The 22,698-nt window shown below is 43.1% G+C and overlaps 1 protein-coding gene across 1 annotated transcript in view; it reads right to left on the reverse strand.

The window, feature by feature from the left end:
• Positions 1-22,698, reverse strand: part of LOC119127414 (versican core protein-like) — a 26,726-nt gene continuing 4,028 nt past the window's right edge. The window contains exons 3-18 of the mRNA XM_037259350.1: positions 20,335-20,398; positions 18,248-18,628; positions 17,798-17,972; positions 17,591-17,718; positions 16,509-16,802; positions 13,919-14,279; positions 13,155-13,861; positions 7,475-11,858; positions 3,753-7,267; positions 3,552-3,665; positions 3,357-3,470; positions 2,655-2,813; positions 2,478-2,560; positions 552-696; positions 307-489; positions 1-231 (exon numbers count right to left, since the gene is read on the reverse strand). Of these exons, the coding sequence (XP_037115245.1) occupies positions 71-231; positions 307-489; positions 552-696; positions 2,478-2,560; positions 2,655-2,813; positions 3,357-3,470; positions 3,552-3,665; positions 3,753-7,267; positions 7,475-11,858; positions 13,155-13,861; positions 13,919-14,279; positions 16,509-16,802; positions 17,591-17,718; positions 17,798-17,972; positions 18,248-18,628; positions 20,335-20,398 (10,968 nt within the window). The 3' untranslated portion in view covers positions 1-70. The remainder of the gene's footprint in view (positions 232-306; positions 490-551; positions 697-2,477; positions 2,561-2,654; positions 2,814-3,356; positions 3,471-3,551; positions 3,666-3,752; positions 7,268-7,474; positions 11,859-13,154; positions 13,862-13,918; positions 14,280-16,508; positions 16,803-17,590; positions 17,719-17,797; positions 17,973-18,247; positions 18,629-20,334; positions 20,399-22,698) is intronic.

The following is a 22,698-nucleotide window of genomic DNA, read 5'->3' on the forward strand; positions in this document are numbered from 1 at the left end:
TGTATTCCCTTGTGCTTGTTCCTTTTTTTTTTTTTTGCACGCAAATTTGTCCCAAGAGCCACGTCGGTAATCACATCCTCTTGCGTTTGTGGTCCGGGTTATCTCTCCGTCCCCTGTAACGCTGATGATGGAGCGGGAAGACCTGCTGATCCGGCCATTGCCTAAAATTGTTGACGCTGTACAGCCTTGTGTGTTGATGTGTCCTAAAGAAGCTTCTTTGATAGTTGGATGCTGCGATGGCAAATGTGAAAAGTTAGCTAGAAAGAACTACGGCTTGAATGGGAAGGAATTGTTAGCTCGACTTACGATTCACGCAGGCGATTTTAGGAACATTCCAATGTCCGTCGCCCTGACAACGGATGGTTGGGCGGTGCCTCTGAATGTATCCTGAGCTGCATTGGTACCTCACCAGCGAGTTGACCTCGTAGCGTTCACGTTGCCTCCCAAAGGTTCGGGCGTTCTCCACCAGGGGGGGCTGGTTGCATGCCACTGAGGAGCAAACGAGGTGAGAGATTGGAGAACTGATATGCTGTTGTCTGTGTGAAATGTACCTGTGCCCTTCTTGCAAGTAAAGGTCAGGTGGTAGTTGCACGGAACGTCGTTCCACTGGCCGTCCTCGTGCCAGACCATCACCACACAATCCTCTCCCGAGGTGAAGAAACTGTCAGGCTGGCTGGGCCTCCAGTTCTCGTAGTGCTGCAATTCAAGAAGCACAGGGCGAAAATCATTTTCATGGAGAAGTGGTTCTCCTTAATGTCCACAAGAGGGCGCCTCTGCGCGAAAAGATGGGTATGAGGGTTATAAATCACCAAAGGGTCATTCCAGAAGTGCAAAACATTTTCCCTCCTGCTCATTAATTGTAAATAACTAACACAAAGTACATAAACATGCCCTCATTGCGTAATCAGAGTTGAAATGTAACTTTAGTGCAAGTGATTCCGAAATATTATTGCAAATACTATTAAAATGCCAAATGCCCCGCCCCCTTAATGACCACGTATAAAAAAAGTAACTTCTTTGTATTTATTAAAATTTTAAACAATAGCAAATACGCTCTGAATTTTTATCTCTTAACACACATGTCACTAATTATTGATTTCTTGAAAATATGACAAAAAATGGTTGCTTTTTTCAAAATCTTTCATGATTCATGCCAAACGCTAAACCACGTTTTGAAAAACATTCAAGTCCAATAGAATTTTGAGCATGATAATGATCATTAAACCCCAATTGCATATGTGGGGTCCATGTAAATGGACGTCAGAGTTGAAGCGTTGCCATAACATCACACAGTCGGCATGCTTAACATTACAAATGTTACTCCACGCATGTGCTGCTCATTTACACAACATACACACAGCTGGAGCGCTGCGGGGTATCCGACGTGCAATCGATGCGACCTGCAGTCTTTCAGCGCATTGTGAGTTCAAACGACCTCTTCAAAGATGAGACCCGCCTTAGCCCCCTCCTCACACACCCCAACCCCCGACCCCTACAACAAGTCTTGTCCCTGGGCCGTGCTACTCTATCATTAGGCTTTCCAAACACAGCCACTTCCTGCTCGCCTGGCTGCTAAGGTAACAAATGTCATCAACTGTGCACAGCAGGTTGCTCGCTTACTCAAAATAATCAAACAAACTGATCAGCCACACAAGTGTACGACAAACAAAACGTTTAAAATTGGAATTCGTATAAGGGCCACACTGAGAATAATTTATAAAAATCACAAAAATACAAGGAAAAAATATACATTCAGGATTTTTCTCCTTATATTTAAGTGACATTAATATTCAAATATATATGACTAGCTTACCATAATGTTCGCTCTACTTTTAGAAATCAAGGCTCGAACACAATTTTGCTGAACACTTAGCCCTACTACGCTACTGTAGTTCACCGTTGATCATGATAGTAAAGAAAAAATGTCAACAAGCCGAGTATGTTTTTAACAAATGTGATTCCATCGAGTGAGCGTGACCACCCATGCGGACCCCCCATCTTGCTTTGTCCATTTCTCTGTCTTTCTGCAGACGGGCACAGGTGTTGTCCATCTGTGTTGTCTTCCTGCCTGGTGGCCCTTCCTTCCACCAGCCGGAGGAGGCCTCGAGGGGTTGCGAGGGGGACACTATACCATACCTGTCTACGCCTTCCAGACGACACTCTCTATCCCCTCCCCCAAAAAGTGTCACCCTCATTAGCTGAGAAAGCATCTTAGTGTTAAGATGTACCAGAAATGCTCTTTCCCGAATCTCAGTTACTTCCCATCAAGTCATGCTATCCCGAATGGCTTCTTCATATATTGTCAGGCTCACACTGTTCCCAGTTCATGAGAAAATCAACAGTGCCCTCTAATAAAGGATGTTCCTCTCGACACGAGTGCATCTGTCATTGACATAACGTCCAAATATTTAGACTGTCGCTCTGCCATGTTTGTTGAGGGGGCGAAAAGAAGTGCGTGTGAGTGCAACCTATCTTACCGTGCGGCTCCCATCAGTCCAGTGGAAGTCACTATCAAACATTTTATCATTCAGGCCGATCCACTGGTAATCCTGGCCGAGACCTACCGACCGGAATAGATAGCGGACGAGATATTAGGAACCGTTTATAAAACGAAACAAAATTCTCCATTTCCAAACTGTGCTGCTCAGACTTACGGTTGATAAATTGTTGCTCCTGGTGGGAATGGATGCTGGTCAGGTGAGCCCCTTGCATGCGGCACTCTCTCTCTGCTGTATCCCAGTTTCTTCTGCTTGGGAAATACTTGTAGCACTGGCCCTGAAACTTGTGCCAGCCATATTCACACGCCTCCGTGTCTGGAAGGAACGATAGCAAAAGGAATTGAGGACGACAAGGTATCTCTGGTTAGCCCTTCTAATCAAGAAATGTTATATGAGCAAAGTATTTGTCCATTTTAGGCTGACCACGCTGTCTTGTTCTTTTGTATCACACTAATGGTGATTCTTCCGTCGAAATATTATCAACAAAAGCCGCTCTGTTAGTTTAAGTCCTTTCATTTCAGTGCAATTAAAGACGACTACAAAAGCAAATATCTCTCTTGAGCAAACACTTCTAAAACAGCAGCTGCCTAGTGTACACAATCTGAGGGTAATTCACTGATGAGTGATTGCTTGCAAAACAAAAGGCGGAGAATAGACACTCCAAAAGTGCCTATACCCCTGCCCCCCCAAAAAAAACACTCGGCTCAGAATTAAATAAAAAAGCTAGCTAAAAAAGAATGATACGAACATAGATTTATTTTGTGCTCTGAACTAGACCAATATGCTTGAAACTTGATTGAATATACACAAAATAATAAAGACACAGAATACCATGTAAAAAAAAAAAAAAAAACTTACCCTCCTCACAAAATAGCCCAGAATAGCTCGGGAGGCAAAGACACGTGAAGCAAGCCAGCCCATCAACGCATGTCCCTCCATTACGGCAAGGGTTGGACTGACATTCATCAATGTCTAAAAAAAGAGATATACTATTTAGAAACCACAGGAGTCTTCAAATTTGGTGTTCACACTCCATGCGTACATATTTCCTACCTATTTCACAGTGATCGCCGCCATAACCCGGTGCGCAGCTACATGCTAGCACGCTGCCGCTCATAAGGCAAGAACCTCCATTCTGACAAATGTTTTCACCACATGAGTCAATTCCTGCAAAAAAAGAAATGACCTTTGTTCAGTAAAGACTTGCTTAATTGTATTTGTTCATGAATATTTTTCAAACATTAAGAAACCTACCGGAGATTTCAACAGGCTCGCCTACAATGGTGTCCCCCCGGGGATGGTCTGGAACCAAAGTTGTGTCCTTTCCGATGTCACTGTTTAGTTTGTCAGCCGGTTGGGTGGGGTCCACTGAGAGGAGATTCTGGTTTTGAGCTTCAGCTGGTGTCAACGTTCGGTCCGATGAGTGAATTGTAGATCCAACATTCCTTGACTCCACCGTTGATGCAGTAGTGGTAGCATCTAGCTTCAAGACGGTGTGGATTTCATTTGATCCTGAATTTGTGTACATTGTTATATCTGTTGGATTTATACTTTGATTGTCTTCCGGAATGCTCTCCACGATGTTGGGATTTGATTCCTCGTATTCAGGGGTCTCTTCATTGAAATCTTCGTAAACGATATCAACTGGGGCTTGGGTTACTCGGACATCTGTTTCAGGAGTTGGTTCGGTCATGGCGCCACTTGAAAGGTGTTCATCCGTAAGGTCGGTTGTCGTTTTTCCGGACACGGGAATGGTGACTGAAGTTGGTGATACATCTAAGGAGTAAGAACGATGGGTGATAGCAATCTCTGACTGGGCTTGCTTCAATGATTCTTGGGGAGGTGTTGGGTTTTGTTGGGGAGGAAAGGTTGTGACGTAGTGTATCAAAATACTTTCCTGTGAAGGTATTGATCCAAAAGGGACTTCTGAAATGTGTTCTGCTGCTTTTGTTGTAGCCACTCCTTGTTGGTTGGTATGTATTATATCAATGGGTTCTAGTGTGCTTGTTATGTCCGTGTATTGTGTATTAGTAGAAATTCCGAGCATACCAGAAGACGGGGTTGAATACATCTGTGTCATGGGGATCTTAGTAGATGTAAAACCAGATGTTTCTTCATATAAAAATGACCCTGTCGGACTGGCCAAGTCTGCATTGTAGACACTCGGTATGGTGACCCCAGAACCATCTTCTTCTGTTGACGTGATGAGACTTGTCTCTGTTGACACAGAAGGCTCCTCATTCTTTGAGGCACTTGAACTTTCACTCGCTGTAGCTGGTGGCCTTGTTGTTGAATTCAAAGAGGACAATTGTTCAGTCACATCTAAAATGAAATCTACTGGTGGGGTTGTAGGGCTTAAGAATGAAGATGGGAGGGTACTTTCTGGATACTTTCTGGATGCACTACCCCACGTGGGGCTTTGCTCACTTGGGCTTTCGGGAGAGGTTTTAAATGAGACGAAATTGGAATCTGTCTGTGTAGTTTCTTGCTGTGGTTTTGCAGACTGAATAGATTGTGAGGTTGATAGAAGTATTTCATCTTCCCCACTACCGGGTTCAGGCAACCCATCTAAATGTGACATTGGTTTCGGCTTCACTGTTGAAACTGTCAGTCCTTCGTTACTTGAGGTGCCAGGAACGTCGGGTTCAAAATTGGCCGTTGGTTTCACGGTACTGGAGAGAGATGACCAAATGCTCGAAGGTGTACTGCTATCGTCAACGCCATGAATAATTTCAGGCTTCTTGGTGCTGAACAGAGACGAAGCTGGCGATGTCACTCTATCAAATGCTGTCAAATCTATTGTTGCCGTGGTTTTAAGACCAAACACATTTTCTCCTCCAGAGCCTTCATCTGAGTCAAATCCGCTTGACTCTTGTTGAGTTACTTGACTGATAAGTGAAGTAGACACATGTGCAAGAGGCGTAACAGTGACTGAATGTCCAGAAAGTTGTGAGGGTGATGTTTCGTCAGTCACACTTGCGGCTGTGGGCGATGACGTTAAGAAGGTATCTTTGTCCTCACCATCCATCTGCTTGAGAACTGTCATTGTATGAGTATCAAGTGAGGAAACTGGTTGTGATTGTGTTACGTCATGGCTTGGTTTGACAGATACAGCTGATGATGACAATGTTTCAGTGCGTGCACTAGAAGATTCTGCAGTTAAAACAGTTTCCTCAAGATATGCTTCAGACATGGTTGTGGAGTATTCAGGAGAGGTTGCTGATGCATGTGTAGGTGTGAAGAAGTTTATAGCCTCACTTCCTGAAGCCTCGGGCTCCTCGGTCACCTCCAGTTGTTGCAACATTGTGATTGGTGTGAGGCCTCCTGCCTCTTCTGTCTGAAAGGTTGGGTGAAATGAAGAAGAGGGAACGTTGGAAATGGTATCAGCATCAATGATGATATCAGTGCTAGGGATGAGTTTAGCAGACGGGCTTTCCTCTCCTGTGCTGTCGGTAACTTTGGAGAAGGGTTCATCTTCATCTCTTGTATCTTCTGTAAATAGGATTGTTTTGTTGGGCGATGGTGTCGAAACATGCAGCACGATGGTGGATGTTTGGTCTTTAAAATCAGTATTGGAAAACTTCTCATCTGTAGTTGAAGTGACTGAATCCAACGTTTCGCTTTCATCTGTTGCCTCGCCAAATGTAACGTTCATAATCACAGATGGCTTAGAAGTGAACATCTCTGTGATTTGGCCGCCAGAACCCTCACCTTTTGTCAAAATCAAATCTGGTGTGAATTCATCAGTTACATGTGGAACAACTGATTGGACAGTTGGCATCACATACGATGTTTTAAGGTTCGGTTTAACTGTGCTGAAGAGAGAAGGAGCTGCAGTCACAGTAGACCTGGGTCCGCTAAAGAGAGAAGATTCCTCAGTGACAACAAATTTTGGATTCTCCAGTGTTACTGTTGTTTCTTGGCGGGAAGGTACGATAATTGTTTCACTTTCAGTAGAAGTCCTTTCATGAGATGTTGTAGCCCAAATTTCTGTGGAATGTTCCCGTATGCCATCCTTTGTTGTATTCTCTGATCTTGTTCGTGACTCAGGTAAAAAGATTGTTGATTTTTCTGTAGACTCCTCATCAGTTGAAGTATCCTCAGAGACAGCAAGCGGAATAGGTGAAGAACTGATTTGACTTGCAGTGGTGTCAAGCGCAGATGGCGTTGCTATCGGTATGGATGTTGTTGATGTGTCCAAAAATTCAGAACCCGAATTGTCATCCTCAGTGAAGACACCACTCCCGAGCTCAGTTACGTAAACCTCATTGCTAGTCTTGTAAGGTGCTTGGGTTGATTCCCATGTGGACTGTCTGCTCGGTTGAGTTGACGAATCGTATGTGCTCTCGTGTGTTTCTGTCTCATCAGTCGTTTCAATGGCGATATAGCCACCTGATCCATCTGAACTCATCTCAAGATCATCTTCTTCAGGGGAAAGCCCAGAAGTCTCCATGTCGACATAAGTGAAAGTCTCTTTTGAGGGAAACACAGAGTGACTTGGGATTTTCATGCGTTGAGTACCTTCTTGAGGATTGGATGAAACACTAAATATATTATCTCCCGAACCTTCTTCATCAACAGTAGCTGATGGTCTGATGGTGGTTTTGGAGAAGGTGGTCTGTTCTGTAGATGGTTCTGTAGATGATGTCATTTTCTTAGTAGTAAACAGAGAAGACACTGACGTCACTTGAGGTTTTAAAGCAGTACTTGTTTGAATTTCAGGTGATGGTGATGATAGTTTCTCTGTGGTAGGACTGATGGATTCTGAAAGTGAAGTCGTAGCGGCTTCTGTGAATCTGTAGAAAGATGAGACATCCGTGACAGGGTGAGATGTCGGTTCAGGGTGAGAGGTGCCAATCACAACAGCTGAGTGGCTGCTGTGTTCCATTGCACTGTCTGTAGTTGGCAAAAAAGACAAACTAGATGACTTCTCTGTTAAAATTGTTGTTTGTCCATTTGAGCTATCCTGTTCTGGACCGGCTTCAAATTCGATTGGAATATCTGAAGGATTTTGTGTAGCCATAGGTTTCTCTGTATGACTCGTGTTAAAGGTTTCTGGAGACACCGAAGTAGGTTTATCAGTATTGTGGATGGATGACAGTGTTACTGATGCTGTCGAGGCTTGACTGTTGTGAGCCTCTCGTGTTGGAGTCATTGCTGGTGTCTCTGTACTGAACAGTGACGAAACAGTTGTTATTATTGACGTCTTCGGAAATCCATCTGTACTATCTCCAGAACTCTCAAAATCTGTGGGAGTGGCATATGATTGGATTCCAAGTTTAGTAGTTGAGCCAGTGTGGGAAGGAATAGACTCAACCATCATGCTGGATCCCTCATTCATGTCTGAAAGAGCAGATCCAGCTGGAGTTGGTTTCTCACTACTTAAAAAGGACGGTGCAGAAGTAGCAAATGTGTTTGAAATGTCACCCGTTGAATCACCATGTGGAGTACTCCTTGCCGATGTTCCTGTAGCAAACATGGGAGAAGGTTCTCCAGTTAATTCATCACTTCTGTCTCCAGAAATCTCAGAGTCAGCCGTGGTAACTGATGATGACTTAGTTTCATAACTTTGCGTTGTTTCAATTGACACTGGCTCAAGGGGATTCGTACTGTACAAAGAAGTGTCTTTCGTAGAAGTCTCCTTTTCTTGAAGTGGCAATTGTGTTGGTCTTTCTGTGTGATACAATAAGAAAGATGTAGGCGATGATGAATCTTTTTCGGTCATCCTGGTGGGTTCACCTGAGCTCTCTTCTTCAATATCTGACAAAGTCGGAATAGTCCTCAGCGGTAAGGATGAGTCCTCAGTTTTTCTGACAGGTTCAGAAGGTGATACGGTCATTGATGAGGTGTCAGTGCTAAACATTGAAGAGGAGGACGTTGTTACTGAAATGAATGACTCTCCAGTAACATCAATGAGAGCTCCTGAGCCTTCAGTGGTACTGACTTTTGTTTCAGGTGTCATACTAGATCCAAGTACGGACGTAGATGACCACAAAGGTTCTGCTGTTGGTTCTTCGGTACTGTAGCGGGTTGACAGGGCAACGGAGGTGTTTGACAAAGGATCTGTCTCGTTTCCATGGGATGCTGTTGCTGCTGGTGTATTGGTAGGAAACACTGAACTAGTCATTTCCGTAAAGTCCTCAACGATCTCCCCAGAACCATCTATGTTATTGAGAGTGAAGAACGAGGACACTCCAGGTTGTATGGTTGATCCACTCAGAGAAGAAACAGAGTCAACCGTAGTCGTTAGACGACTCGTAAGTTCATAATCAATGTCCGGAACAGTAGACACTTTAATGGATGAAACCGTTGGAGACGCTGCCATTGTGATCTTAAAGACAGAGGTCACAGAAGTGGACGGATTTTCTGTAGCTGATAATGTTTTTGCTTCATGGCTTTCTGACGTTTCATTGGGCATTCCTCCATGGGCTTGTGTGTAAGGAAGAGATGAGGAAAGACTGTCCTTGTCAGCAATTGACAATTTTGTGGGTGTCTCTGTGTTGAATACCGAAGACAATTCTGGAGATGCAGTGACTCTACTGGGCATCTCAGTAGATGGTCCGGGGTTATCAGTTCCATAGATTGAAGAAAAAGAAGTCGTGGACTCGCTAGTAAGACCAACGTTGTGTCCCGAACCTTCATTCAAATTGGTATTGACTAATGATAATGATTCAGTTTCAGGTGTTATACTTGATCCAATTACTGGCTCAGTGCTGACCTCCTGTTTCTCAGTATTTGTGACTGCAAATGAACTAGCGGGAGATTTCGTTAGTGCCTCGGTGGTGGACAGAGTAGAGGAAGATGTTTGAATGAAAATGTCTTTGCTTTCATCACCCGAACCATCGAGATCTACTGGTGTCAGAGCAGAAGTTGTAATGTGATGAGATATACGAGTTGTTTTTGTACTATACAGAGATGATGTCGCAGTACTTGAGATTTCATCCTTACGTGATGATGTCACGGCTGGTGTCTCTGTACTAAACATTGAAGAGACAGTTGTTTTGATTTCTGACACTCCAGAAAACTCATTGATTGTGTCTCCGGAACTTTCAAAGTCTGTTGCCATTGCAGGCATCATGGTTGTTTGATGGAAAGATGGTAACGACTCAACCAGCACACTGCTCCTAATTCCATCATCAATATTTGGAGATGTCTGATGGAGCATGTATTGAGTCTGTTCACCTGAACCATCTCCATCTACTGGGGTCAAAGCCAAAGCTCCCTGACTCGTTGATGAACTTGTTTGTATTTCAGAATCCACTTGAGTTGTTTTTTCAGTACTATGTAGGGATGAAGCAGTTGTTAGAGGTTTGTTCGAACTGTCTTTCATCCGATCATCATGCAATGTTTTGGTCGGTATGATCTTTGAGTCACCACTAAAAACATCGGTACCATCTCCAGAACTCTCTGTGTATGTGGTAGTATGGATTGAAGCCACTTCACTCCTCATTGTTGGGCCATTGATGGTTGGTATTGGTTTTGTCACATCAGAGACCAGGGATGGTTTGCCTGTAACTGATGTCATGTCTGGTTCATGGTTTTCTGCTGTTTCATGTGAATTTGCTTCTTGGGAGTCAATAGTGTTCAAAGGTGAACCTGTGGAAAATGTTTCTTTATCCTCAAAATGCAGGTCTGTTGTTTTTCCTGTGCTTAACAATGATGAAACTGTAGAAGATCCTGGTAGTTGTTGAGACAGCTCAGTCAGGTCGGCTTTGGCTGTTTTGGAGGGCATTGAATTGTTTTCAGGTGTAAGGGATGCATCAACAGTCTGGCTTTTTTCATGCGACTTTGAAGAAACAGATGTCGTCATCTCTGACACACCACCATCAACGCCATTTCCAGAATTCTCTGTGTACGTGGTAGTACCGACTGAAGCCAAGTCACTCCTCATTGTTGGTCCACTGATGGTTGACGTTGGTCGTGTCACATCTGTTTCCGCTTCATGGCTTTCTATTGTTTCATGTGAGTCACTAGTAAAAGGTAGACCTTCTGGAAAGGTGCTGCTGACAGATAATGATTCCGTTTCAGGTGTACTAATTTCCGGTGCTTCATCCCCTGATCCATCACCAAGAAGTGAGGTTTCCTCTGTCAGTTCAGAAACAGGAGTCTGAACTGGTTTTTCCTTTGTCTGATCCGTTACAAATTGAAGTTCCTCTTTGAGTGAGGATAAAGTAACTGCATCTGAAATTTCTGAACCAGCAGAGAATTCCCTGGAGACCATGCTGGGCGGTGTTTCTGTGGCCATCATTGTTATGCTAGAACCAAAAGATTGTCCTGTGGGTATTTCAGACTCGTAGATATTTGTGACCGATGTTGAAGTCTCTGTGCTGTAAACGGAAAGTGTACTTGAGGTGGAACTAAATCTAGAAGATGGCATTGATATTGGATTATCAGAAAAAGAGGAAATTGTTGACATCACTTGCAATATGTTTGGTTTTGAGATTCCTTCAGTATTGCTCGTTTCCCCATCGGAATCATTCGACAGGGGAATGTACACAGTCTGGAGTGAAGCTTGAGAGGAATCTTCAGCAGCTGGTGAGGCAGTGGCGCTTTTGATTTCTACTGTTGCCTCAGTTATGTTTCTGTCTGTGGGAAGATCTGTAAACAGGGATGGATCCTCTGTTTTGTCTGTCTGAGTCACTTGTGAGTCACTCATCATAGTTGTGGGAGCGCCCCTGGACTTGTCTCCCTCTTTTTGTGTAGTTGTGGTGATGACAGTGAAGGTTACCTTATCTGATAAGATTATTTGGCTGCCTTCTGTTATTTTGGTCATTTGCGCTTCAGATGGTGATGCAGTCGGAAAGAAATGAGGAAAAGTAGTTGTTAGTAACATCCTGTCTGTGGTTTCGGAGCGAGCTTTTGGTGTGGTTTTAAATGATGTGGTGTCTCCCGGAGTTGCAGTTGGAGCAGAAGATTTGTCTCTCTCTGTGGAGCCCTCTTCAATTTCAGAAAAAACGTCAGGGAGTTTTGTTTCAATTGTTGGAATATTATCAGAGTCAGGGTCATCTGGGTTTAGTTTGCCTGTGCTTGAGAGGAGCCTTATCGATTTAGTGAAGCTATCTGCTGGAAGGTTGGCCCATCCATTACCCAACTCTGTGGTAGTTTCTTCATTTCCTCCTAAGCTTTTCATACTCGTCACAAATTGGTTACCTTGGGCTTCTTTGTCCTCTGGACTCAGCGGATCATGCGTTATCTCATATTTTCCATTAATGAAACTAACAATTGGAGAGGTAGTTACAGTGGCAGGAGATAAGTCTGGGTGTCCGCTCTGGAGGACAGGCTCATCATCAAGACCTGAGGCGTTGGAATGGTCAGGCAAGACAGGAGACTCAGAGTTCTGCAACTGAAGGATCTGATCATCTGCAATAAGAGAAAGGAAAAGGCTAAAGATAAGAAAATGTGCAATGATTTTTTTTTTTATATAAATAAAACAAAACAGTGGATGACCAAAACAATATTCACAATAATCAAGTATTACAGTCCAGCAGTATTAATATATAGTTAATTCAAGTGAAAAACGTATCTTCTATGTGCCCCCACAAATATAATCATTATGGTAATTTTTATTGGATTGTTGAGATAAAATTAAGCTGATTAATCAACTCATTTTGATCCTCAGAGGGGCAGTTTTTTTTTTATTATTATACCGCTCACGGCTATCTTACGAGTTCCACACATGGCAGTGAAAAATGTGCGTTTTTACAGTCTAATATTTGGAAATAAAAATGAATGAAATGCGGATTTCATCAACAATCTGAACACAAATGTAGAAACTGGTATTTGGAATTGAATTATTCCCGAACACATCATACTACGTCAAAGAATCGAGTATACTATATCAGTAGCTTATTTTGGGCTGTTCCTATGCAACCCAGACAAGACATGCCTCCAACTTTTTCCAGAAAAGTTTCCCACAAATCCTGAGGGAGCAAAACGTGTGTGTCATCTGAGCCGCATGACATGATGTAGACGTAAAAGTAGCTGGAATCGCCCATTTTTCTCACGTGGCCTCCAGCTGTCCTGGCAGCGAACGGAGACTTTGTGTTAGCGCTGACATCACCACTTGATCTCAGGTCCAGTGTGAGCTACAGAAGGGCATTTGTGAGCTGCGCACCCTTACTCCAAGACATATGCTTTCTGTTTGTCTTGTTTCTGGGAGGAAAGAAATTCTACAAACATTGTAGACATTGGATTGAAGCGCAGTCATACAGTCTATACAGGAAGACTTTCTCTGTAAGCACAGACATACGTACATACAGCGACTGGAAAGTGACTGCTAGTATTCCGTTAAACATAGCAAGAGGGAAGAACCTAGAGAACAGTTTCCAAGGGAGCCAAATAAGCAATAAATCACAGACGACTCAGAAAACCATTGTGTCATTGTTGAAGTCAGTGCGGGCATGTTTGGAGATGTGGTAGATCCTGAATTATAGTGTGGACACCTGAAATTCAGAAGTGAGCTTCTGCTCAAATGTGTTCCTGAAACGTTCTGAGACTTTTGAAAGAGAAGCTCTTGAAGACATAACAGACACACACAAGTCCTGATATCTCAAGTCAAAGCAAATCGAACTTCCAAAGAGAGGAAACAAAGTCTTGAATCTTGGAACATACTCAACATTCAACTTTGTTCAGCGTTAAAGATGTTTGAGGTCTTACCTGATGTGTTCTGCTTTTCCTTTGTGACTGTCGTTTCCGCCGCGATGCTGCCGCTGTCTGTGGTTGAAACCACTGGAGCGGTTGTGAAGAACTCAGCATCAATGTTTGCTGTCGTCTCAACCGGTGTGAGGACATCGCCACTTTGCTCTGACATCTGATCGGCGGACTCATCCAAAACACTCATCGACGCGTCATCTGATGTCACGTGTTCGATAAGAATGGGAGCACCCGTCCCGGTTGCTGATAGACTTTCTTCTAGTGTCGCGACATGCTGTATTAGGACTTTGTTCGCTGTGGTCGTTTCCAGTGGTGAGGGGGTGATGGTGCTGATGTCCAACTCAGTGCCAGCAGGCTTGGTGTCACATATAAAAGTCGTGCTGGTGGGGATGACAGTGGTGGTAGGGATGTCCGTCCCATCTGTGCTGAGCAAGAGATCCTGTGATTGTCTTGTGACAGTAGCCGGCAGAACCTCTACCAGTAGACCTGTCTCTATCTCATCAGTTTGGCCATCATAAAATGGAAATTGTGGTGTCGAACTGGAAACTTTTTCACTCTCAACTCGGGTTGTCGTGTCAGTGAAATTAGAATTGAGAATAGTTTGCTCCGTTTCTCCCTCAGCAAACATGGGCTCTGTGCTAGGAGAGGCATCTCGTAGCACCGCGTCACTTTCAATCGTACTGATCTCGATGACCGAGTGATCGTCTAGCTCTTCGGACACTGACTCTGTCGTGTCAGTGTTTCCTGTTGTGATGTGGAGCTCTGGAAACGTGTCACCACGATGGGGAATTGATTCGACAAATGTTACATTATCATCTACAAAGTCGTCAATGTCTGGGTCTACTGGTTTTAGATCATCGATGTCTTGGTCTTCCATTACGGTCGGAGCCACTGTGGTAAATAACTTCTCTTCTTTGCCTGCTGGAGTGGGTCGTGGTGGAACCATACTGGTAGAGAACATAGATGGATGATCTGTAAGGACTGGGTCCACTTCAGCCTCTGATCCAATTTCAGAAGTAACTGCACTACTCTCAAGTAAAGGAATGATGGAGGAGCTGAAGGTGGTGCTTGTGTCGTTGATCACAAAAACGTCCACGAAAGAAGTTTGGTTGACTATCTGTTTCCTTCCTGTAAAATACAAACAGTATAAAAATTAGACAACAAATATTCTCACAAAATTACAGTAGAGGTATAAGTATAAAATTCAGAGACAGTTTGTGGGAATGAAGCTGCAATCTGTTAATTGAGCCATCTACCTTTGAGTCTAACGTGGTCATCAAACTCATGGACTGATGGGTCATTTAGGTACATCAATTTTGCTGATTTTCCCTAATTATTTGAAAAAAAAAAATAGGATTGCTGCAGATAAGCAATACACCCAGTTTGAATAAGAACTCTGCTTCTCTAAACATTTCCTCAGGTCCCCGGAACAACAAATGTGACTCGTCGAACAGAACATAAACATTTACACCCATCCTGCCCTTTTACTGTGTAAACTCTTTACACAATTCATTAGCACTTGAACCTTTCTGCTTTTTTTTTCCCGGTTGTCAAAGACAAACACAGCTAAAAAAAAAAAAAATGATGGTTGTAGATGACCAGATGGCTTTTATGAGATAGGTATCGGTAGCATCAAAGTTGTTCAATAAAAGATGTATAAAATTAAGCAACCGGTGTTGTTGACCCAGTGAAGCATAAAAAAAAAAAATGCAAAGTTTAGATTAGCATGCTGGCTCGCCCTCGGAAAGCATTCCAGTATTTCACGAGGCCTCTTGGCAATATAAAGTGCCCCCCCCCCCTGTTTTCAATGTTCCTCCCATTGCTCGTATTCATTGACTCACATACGAAACGCAGTGACAAGCCTTTCGAGAGCTTTCCTCAATGACACATACCTTGTGTAAACACATCTTTTAACATACACATATAGTCTCTCCATCCTGGTGAAACTATTCCTGATGTCAGATACGAGACAGGATTTTTCCAAACAGGAAAACAGAGGCAGCTTTCAAAAGCAGTGCATTATCTCACTGTAAGATTTCAGCTGTTGCTATTACTGACGCCTTTGTTTTGTCCGAGGCAATCCGGGAGCCAATCAGATGGAAATCACGCCCTTTTTCCCTCCATTCCAAGTTGCAGCGGGTCCTGACAAACAAGGCCGCTCAGATGGGGGCGTAAATACAAACGGCTGACACGGAACACCCAACGGGGAGGCTGTTTGCGTGCCCTCTGAACTCCGTGGAGACTTATCACCACGAGAGTCAGGCTTCCTCAGAGCACTAAATGGCCAGGCAGGGGACGGCTTATCTGCCCAAGCTCTCATTTGTAAAGATGGAAAGGCCGGGTCAAAGGTCAGCGAGGATGACTGAATTTAGAAGTCCAGCGGTAGCTTTGTCCATTATCCAAATGTCTGTTCTGATAAGTATGAGTGAGAATGATGGAGCGAAAAAGTCTCTGACAGCGGAAATGAACGGAGAAAAGCAAAAAAGGGAGGAAGATAGTGAGCCTAAAAGGGCTGACAGGTGAGGGATTCCGCCGCTTCTCTAAAAGGAACCTATCAACAGTTGTTTGCTTTGCCCTGAGGGCGCCGATTAGTCGGGAATTGTCCCAGTCGGCTAACTTCCAGTGAACCACAAAGTGTCACCCCTGTTGAGATGTATTGCCGTAGTCCCTTCTCTTCCCGTGGCACAACAATGACCTCATTGGTACGCATACTTGAATCTATAGAACAGGACAAGCCCTGAGATCACATAAGATGTGTCACAATTGAAATGAATGAACTGACATGGAAGCTACGGCAAAAGACAATTGAACCATGTTTGAATAGTACTTGAGCCGAGAATGTGTTTCAGATCAATCAACGTGGGATAAGCCCAAAGGAAAAAGAAAACTCTTGACTAATAAACTTCCAATTAAAGTACTGGCCAGTTGGACCAATCATTTTTAAGTAAACAGTTTGTCACCATTAACTCTCCCCTTTTGGCTATTTTTTTTTTTTTGCAGAAATGGACCAGGGGAAACAAAAAAGAAAAGCTAGTGACAACTGGACACTACCTGCTAAGGAGTATATGCTTTTAAAAGTTTGTGTATTTTTAATTAATGCGAACCTGAATGAAACTCATGTATCAGAATCTGACGTAAAAAAAAAAGTGTTGTTTTGTACCTACAAGGGAATGTATAGGGTGAAAAAGTGAAAGGGTGGGGACTGAATAGAAGATGAGATCATCGTCTGGGAGGTTTTACAAAAACGTCTGCACCTTCAATCCCAGTTTTCAATGAAGCCAAATGTGAACTGTCAACGCCACCCCAAACAGGTAACGGCCATGTTCCACGAAAACTCAGTCAACACCACGGGCTCACCTTTAAAACAGTACGCTCCCAGTTGGGTTGTCGGTTCCGGGAATCCGGTTCGGTTCCGATAGCGGTACATGGTTCTGACCCCTAGCAGGCCTCCCCCGCACTGAAGTTTGGGTACAGAAACGGGATGTCGCGCACTGCCGTCTGAGAGCCAGCCGTAGTCACACCTGTCGAGACCTCGTCGCCACGCGGCGTGGAGCTGGCCGGGGGTTGCCAGCTCGCTGTTTCTCCTCTTACATTCATCCTTGGCTTCCTCAAAGGACATTTTCTTGGACACGGGAGCGTAGAACACATCACCTGGAATGACGATGAATATATGTTGGATTATTGTTTACGATTGTGAAATTCAACTATTCAGCTCATTTATTGACCAACGCACACTTTTGCTTCCAGGTCGTCATTAAACTACAGCCTAAAAGTGGACGACGGGCTGAAAATATGTTTTCATTTAGTCCAGGGTGTAACATTTCAACGAATCCCACAATATATTAATTCCTTTGATTTACAATGGCATCGATATCCACCCTAGGAATGTCGCCCATCCTTAAAGAATGACACATATGAAGTCCAGAAGGTTCCGATGGCTGTTGAAAGACTTTGGATTTTATTTTCTTCACCCTTTTGGACTTGGACTTTCAGTAAATGCGCAATCAAGATTAAAATCTATTAAATCAAACCAGTAACATTTATATGTCAACATACAAAGATGACAGTTTGCTGGCTGTCGGTTTGGGTTTTGCACTCTGGCTCACACCAGCGTGTGCATCTGTTCACACAAATGATGCAAATGTCATTTTAAATGGCTCCATTTGTTGCAATGGAATATCTCCGCTAAATAATAGAAATGGATGAAAGGAGACTGGGCAAAGATTTAAAAAGTCATTAAACGGCTCTGTTGAGTTGGATTGAGCTTGTCAGCAGTTACAGTCTGGAACATGAGTGTAAGAAAAACATGGAGGGAAAATGATCAGAAACAATGCCAGATACTTTCGCAACACCATTATCACATTTTTTTATTTTTTTTTATTGGCCAAGTTACAACTACAGAGAAAGTGTCGCATAGTCGTCGAAGTTTTTTGTCTTACCGTAAAGTTTGTCCACATAACAGTATACATCATAAGTCTCGCTGGCTTTCCTGGTTCCGTATGACCTCACACCAGGTTTATTATGGAGGTTGCCATAGCAACCCTTTCTGGGTTTTATGATGGGGTATCTATGCACACAGGTAATGGAAGATCTGTTTTACATTGCTCTGATATGTGTACAAATGGTCATTTTGAAGTACGACGTACCTCACGGTCTGGTCAGCGATCCAGCCAGCATCGCACTGATCAAAACCGTCCTCGTACGCCGCATTCAGCTGTTCAGACGTAGCGATGCTTGCGCCGATGTTGTGGCAAGCCTGGACTGCCTTGTCGTAGTCTAACGTGTACCTGCTGATGTTGGCGCGGTAGTGAAAGACCACACCTGGACGCAAAAGGGAAATCTGTTCATACAACATGATGGATTCATAACTTCATCGGAATCTCCAGGTGGAGACTTTTAGCTTGCTTGTTATGTCCAAATAACCATTATAATTACATAAGTGGAGTTCGCGTTCGTGTTCCGTAAAATTACAACTCAAGTCAGGTTCCATCCTCAATCCTTTCATCAAGGATCTCAGCTTGGTGCTTGTCCCATTGTCATATCAATATTTTCTGCGTGAGTCCAGAGTACACAGAAAAAAAAAAGAATCTTCTTACCATCAACGTTGAGGTCAACTGTATCGCGGGAGTCCTCGATGCCGTACATGACCTCACAGCGATACGTGCCCGCATCGCTCGCGAGCAGCTTGACCATTGTCAAGGAGGCATCACCCACATGTTCAGGGTGACTGGGCACGGATACCCGGTTCATGTAGCCGGGTCCGATCTTGACGACCCCATTTTGTGCCACTAACACCGTTGACTCGACGTCTCCTTCTATTTTGGTCCATTTGATGCGTAAGTGGTCTATGGAAAAACCCACGGTGGCGTTTGGGTTTGCTGGTGACGAGGTTGGAATACTTGAGAAGGAACAGGGAAGGTTAACCTTCCCGGAGAGGGTTCCGGTGACCGGCCTGATGACTGATAATGTGTTGCCGACTGTAAGGGAAAACAAAACAAAATCATCATACGAGACAATTAGGGACATATTGAAATATGAATCTGTCTCTGAGGGTCATCCATATACTGTCAAGTCTTTAAGGACTCTTTTGCATCGATAGTGTGTGAGAAAATCACCGAAACTGTTAGGAACATCAAGTCACCCTTGGAAAGTCGAACCTCATCTTCTAAATGATGCCCAATTTTATAAGGACTGTTTAAAGCACATGTTTCAAACTCAAGACCCGGGGGCCAGGTGTGGCCCGCCACATCATTTTATGCGGCCCGCAAAGACAAAATGTGCATCAAATTGTCTTCACCTTTAAAACTCATCTTTTTAAAATGTTTGAACAGTTTATTAGTCTGATTTGAAAATGAGTTATTTGTCAGTTTGTTTTGTAGCTTACACTGTTATATCCTATGAGGAGTTCATACATTTATTTAGGTTGACAGTCATAATGGCCCTCCGAAAGAAACTATGACGACAATGTGGCCCGCGGCAAAAATGAGTTTGACACCCCTGGTTGAAAGTCTGTCCCAAATTGTGAGCAAACATGGGTGCGGGGTTCTGCAACTTGTTTTCATCAGTGCTCAAGCGTCAGCAATTAACTTTTGCTGCCAGTCAAAAATAATACACAGTTTCAGACAGTATCTAGTGACTGTTACTAGGCTCCTGCTGATATATCTCGGTCCACTTCCGAGTCGGCAGGCAAAGGAGACATCAGACAGACAACCAAACACAACATGGCAACTGAATCACACTGACTCATGTGGGGAAGACGGAATTTGCTGCTTTTTTTTTCCTTTTTCGTAGGGGTTGCGAGCAGGGATAAGAGGGGGTGGGGGAGAAGTGAAGGGAATTTTGTGGAAATGGCGGTGGGACTGCCTTCCAGGCATGAGTGTGCACAATTTAACAGAAGGTCTTATTAGGAGGAGAGGTGAAACCAGCTGTTATTTGCAGACTGGGAACTCGCTATAATTGAAAGGTGTCCCTCCATCCTCAGAGACAGACAGACAGACCAGGGGCCATGAAGAGCCTTGGGGGGTGCAATGAGTACCCCAGGTGCAAAGGTCTTAGGACACACTGTCACCTTGAGAAAGCTCTCACAGGATGGTTTGAAGTGGGGGTGTCAAAATGATTGCACTGCAGTTAAAGGGCCACATCCTAATTAATTTGATGTCAAGTGAGCTGGACTAGAGAAATTATGGCACAATTAACCCGTGTTTTATATTTCCTTTGGACACAAAAGAGGAAGTTTTCTTTTGTTTGTTTAGTTATTATTTCTGCTTATTTTTTTGATTCTATTTTTTTAAGGAAAGTTTTCTCTGCTTTTTAAATGCATGGCTATATTGAAGGGAATATTAAATAATACCATGGAGACAATTTATTTTTTTTAGCCAATAATAAAATATTGTGATAACTAAAAATGTCACAAAATTAAAAACATTAAAAAATATATTTTTTTACATTCTGGGCCGGACAGTTTTAGCCCGCATGGCATATGTTTGATAATGCCAGTTTATAAAAAAAAAAAAAAAAAGATGGTTAGCGAACTGCAAGGCATCACGGGGAACATGTAGCACACGTTTAAATGTGACCTTGCCAAAACGAATAAGAGACAAAAACAAAGACAGAGAGTCAAGCTCAGGAGATGAGAAGGGAGAAAAGGATGTGCCCGAGAGGAGCATCCAGGTTTGAAACCTACCGCTTGCACTTGCTGCTTCACAGAGACAATAAAGCCACAGGATCTGCTTTATATTTAGTACCATCTGTTGACAAAAAGACATAATTGGCCATTTAGAAACAGGGACATTTGTTCTTGTTTGTTGTGGCTTTTAAAACGGTATTCTCTTTCAAAATAATCATTTTCAGACCAGCTTGGCAGGAGTCATAAAAGTAGCAATTTCAAATTTCAGTTGCTTTCAGGATGCTGGTGTCAAACTCAGGGTCCGGGTGCCAGATCTGTTTCTTGTTGATTTATTCTTTTCATTTTAACTGAAATTGTATGTCAAAATGTAAACCATTAACACATTTTCCCCCTGAGGTTGGATGAAAATGAGTTTGAAACAGTTGCAGCAAGGCTCCCTGTGGGGTCAGGCTGCACATGAGGACTGGCCCACCCACCGCCCGTACACTCAAGTACACTCTTTAAACAGAAGTGATGCATTGTTGAAGGAATAAATTGTTACTCTATATCAATATATCAATAAAATTACCCCCCCAAAAAACATATTTTAGACAATATGGGGCGCAGATGACGTTGACAAAAACCTAATCAAAAATAATAATAGCTCAATTACTGTTCGTTTAGGTTTACGGATAATGCACTTTGAGAAAAATTAAAAACATTTATCAACAAGCTGTCACTTCATATCCGCGCGGCTCGTGCGCAATACAAAAAAGAAAACATTCGTGAAGGTTATCCGAGGACAACACAGCATCGTTGGGTGGCTCCCTATGAACAATTAGCTTTTTTTAAAATTATTATTATTATTAAACATGTAAACACCACACAAAATTGCCCCATGAGAAACCCTTAATAAGTTTTTCATTTCTATGACCAATAAAACGGAAAAAAATCCCAGTACCATGTTATGAAAATTAAAATCGCACTTACGGTGAAGCTGCTATTACTCCATAAAATGCCCGAATATCTCCTTAAATCCAGTAAATCCCAGTGCGTAACTTTCGTGCGTAAACGCGTCACCAAAAGAGCGAGCGCACTACTCCGTCGCTCTCTTTTGATGCTCCAGAGCTTCGTGGAGTTGGTCTTGGTCTGCAGAGCGACAGAAAGGCTTGAAGTGTCGCCGATGGACGAGTTGACTTGAGCTTTTAACGCACGCTGTTATTTCCTTGGTGTCGGAGGAGGAGGGGCAGAAGAATGTCCATCGGGAAAGTGAATGAGAGAGACAACTTGGGGAGGAGAGAGGGTGGGGGAACACTTCATTTGGCTCTTGAGGGACGCTGCATCATCGTCCAGTCAGGCTCGAGCTTTCCCAGGTAACATCTGTCAATAGGGCGAGTCCACTCTTTATTACCCAGTAAGACAACTTTTATGGGCCAGTCCAGAATTGGAGGATAATGGAGGTCACTTCTCATCCTCACACCATGAAATTTCAAACGGTCCATGCAGAAAAACACAAAACTAAGTCTAAATAGCTGATGACCACCACTAAAAATGGGGTTTCTCACTTTGCCCTTTCCTCTTGCTCACAAATTTACCTATTAAATGTTTTTAAATCAGCTTTATTTCTCATGACTTTTCCAACAAATGTTTTAAGACATCTAAGGCAAAGATAGGAAACTGGTGGCCCGCGGGCCATATGCGTACTCTGACCATACTCTGAGCGGCCCCTTGATTAATAAAAATAAATTAGAAAAATTGGGTGGTGGGGGGACTCTGTATGTGCGAACGTAACAAAAAGCAAAACATACAACATGACAAATAAAATGTCTCGTAAAAAGTGCACCGTTGCTGGTCAAGCTGTGCGCGCACCCCTTGGCCATGGGTGCGCAATGGAAACAGGGTGGTACAGTTATGTCTCGGCTTCAAATTGAGTCACAACTTCATGTTGTTGCCAGCATGTGCAATTCTGTCCGTTACCAGGAGGAGGGAGGGAGGGAGGGAGAGAGAGAGGGAGAGAGAGAGAGAGGGAGGGTGGGAGGGATGGGTGGTGGTCTTCTCAGATACTTCAGGTTTGAGCAGTGGTGGGAAGTTACCAAGTATTTTGTCAGTAAGTTTTAACATTTGAAGACTTTCTTATTCCTTCTCTGTCAAATAGAATTATGAAAATGATTATAACAAAGAGTATAATAGAGAAAAGTTGATGATGGTGGCACAATGTAAAAAAATATATAGAGAGAGAAACTCATGTAATTGAAATCTTTCAGTTGTGTTATCAAAAAACTAATGAAAAGATATTTTCATTTTTTACTCTACCTATGAAGAGACATGCATCAGAAATAGAAATGAATAAAACCAAAAATGGATCATCTCATGATGGGAATTACAACAGAACATTAGTTTTCACATGATTCCATTTTCAACATTAAAAATGCTGTCATACTT

This window comes from Syngnathus acus, chromosome 9, assembly GCF_901709675.1.
Source record: "Syngnathus acus chromosome 9, fSynAcu1.2, whole genome shotgun sequence".
Taxonomy (NCBI): Eukaryota; Metazoa; Chordata; class Actinopteri; order Syngnathiformes; family Syngnathidae; genus Syngnathus; species Syngnathus acus.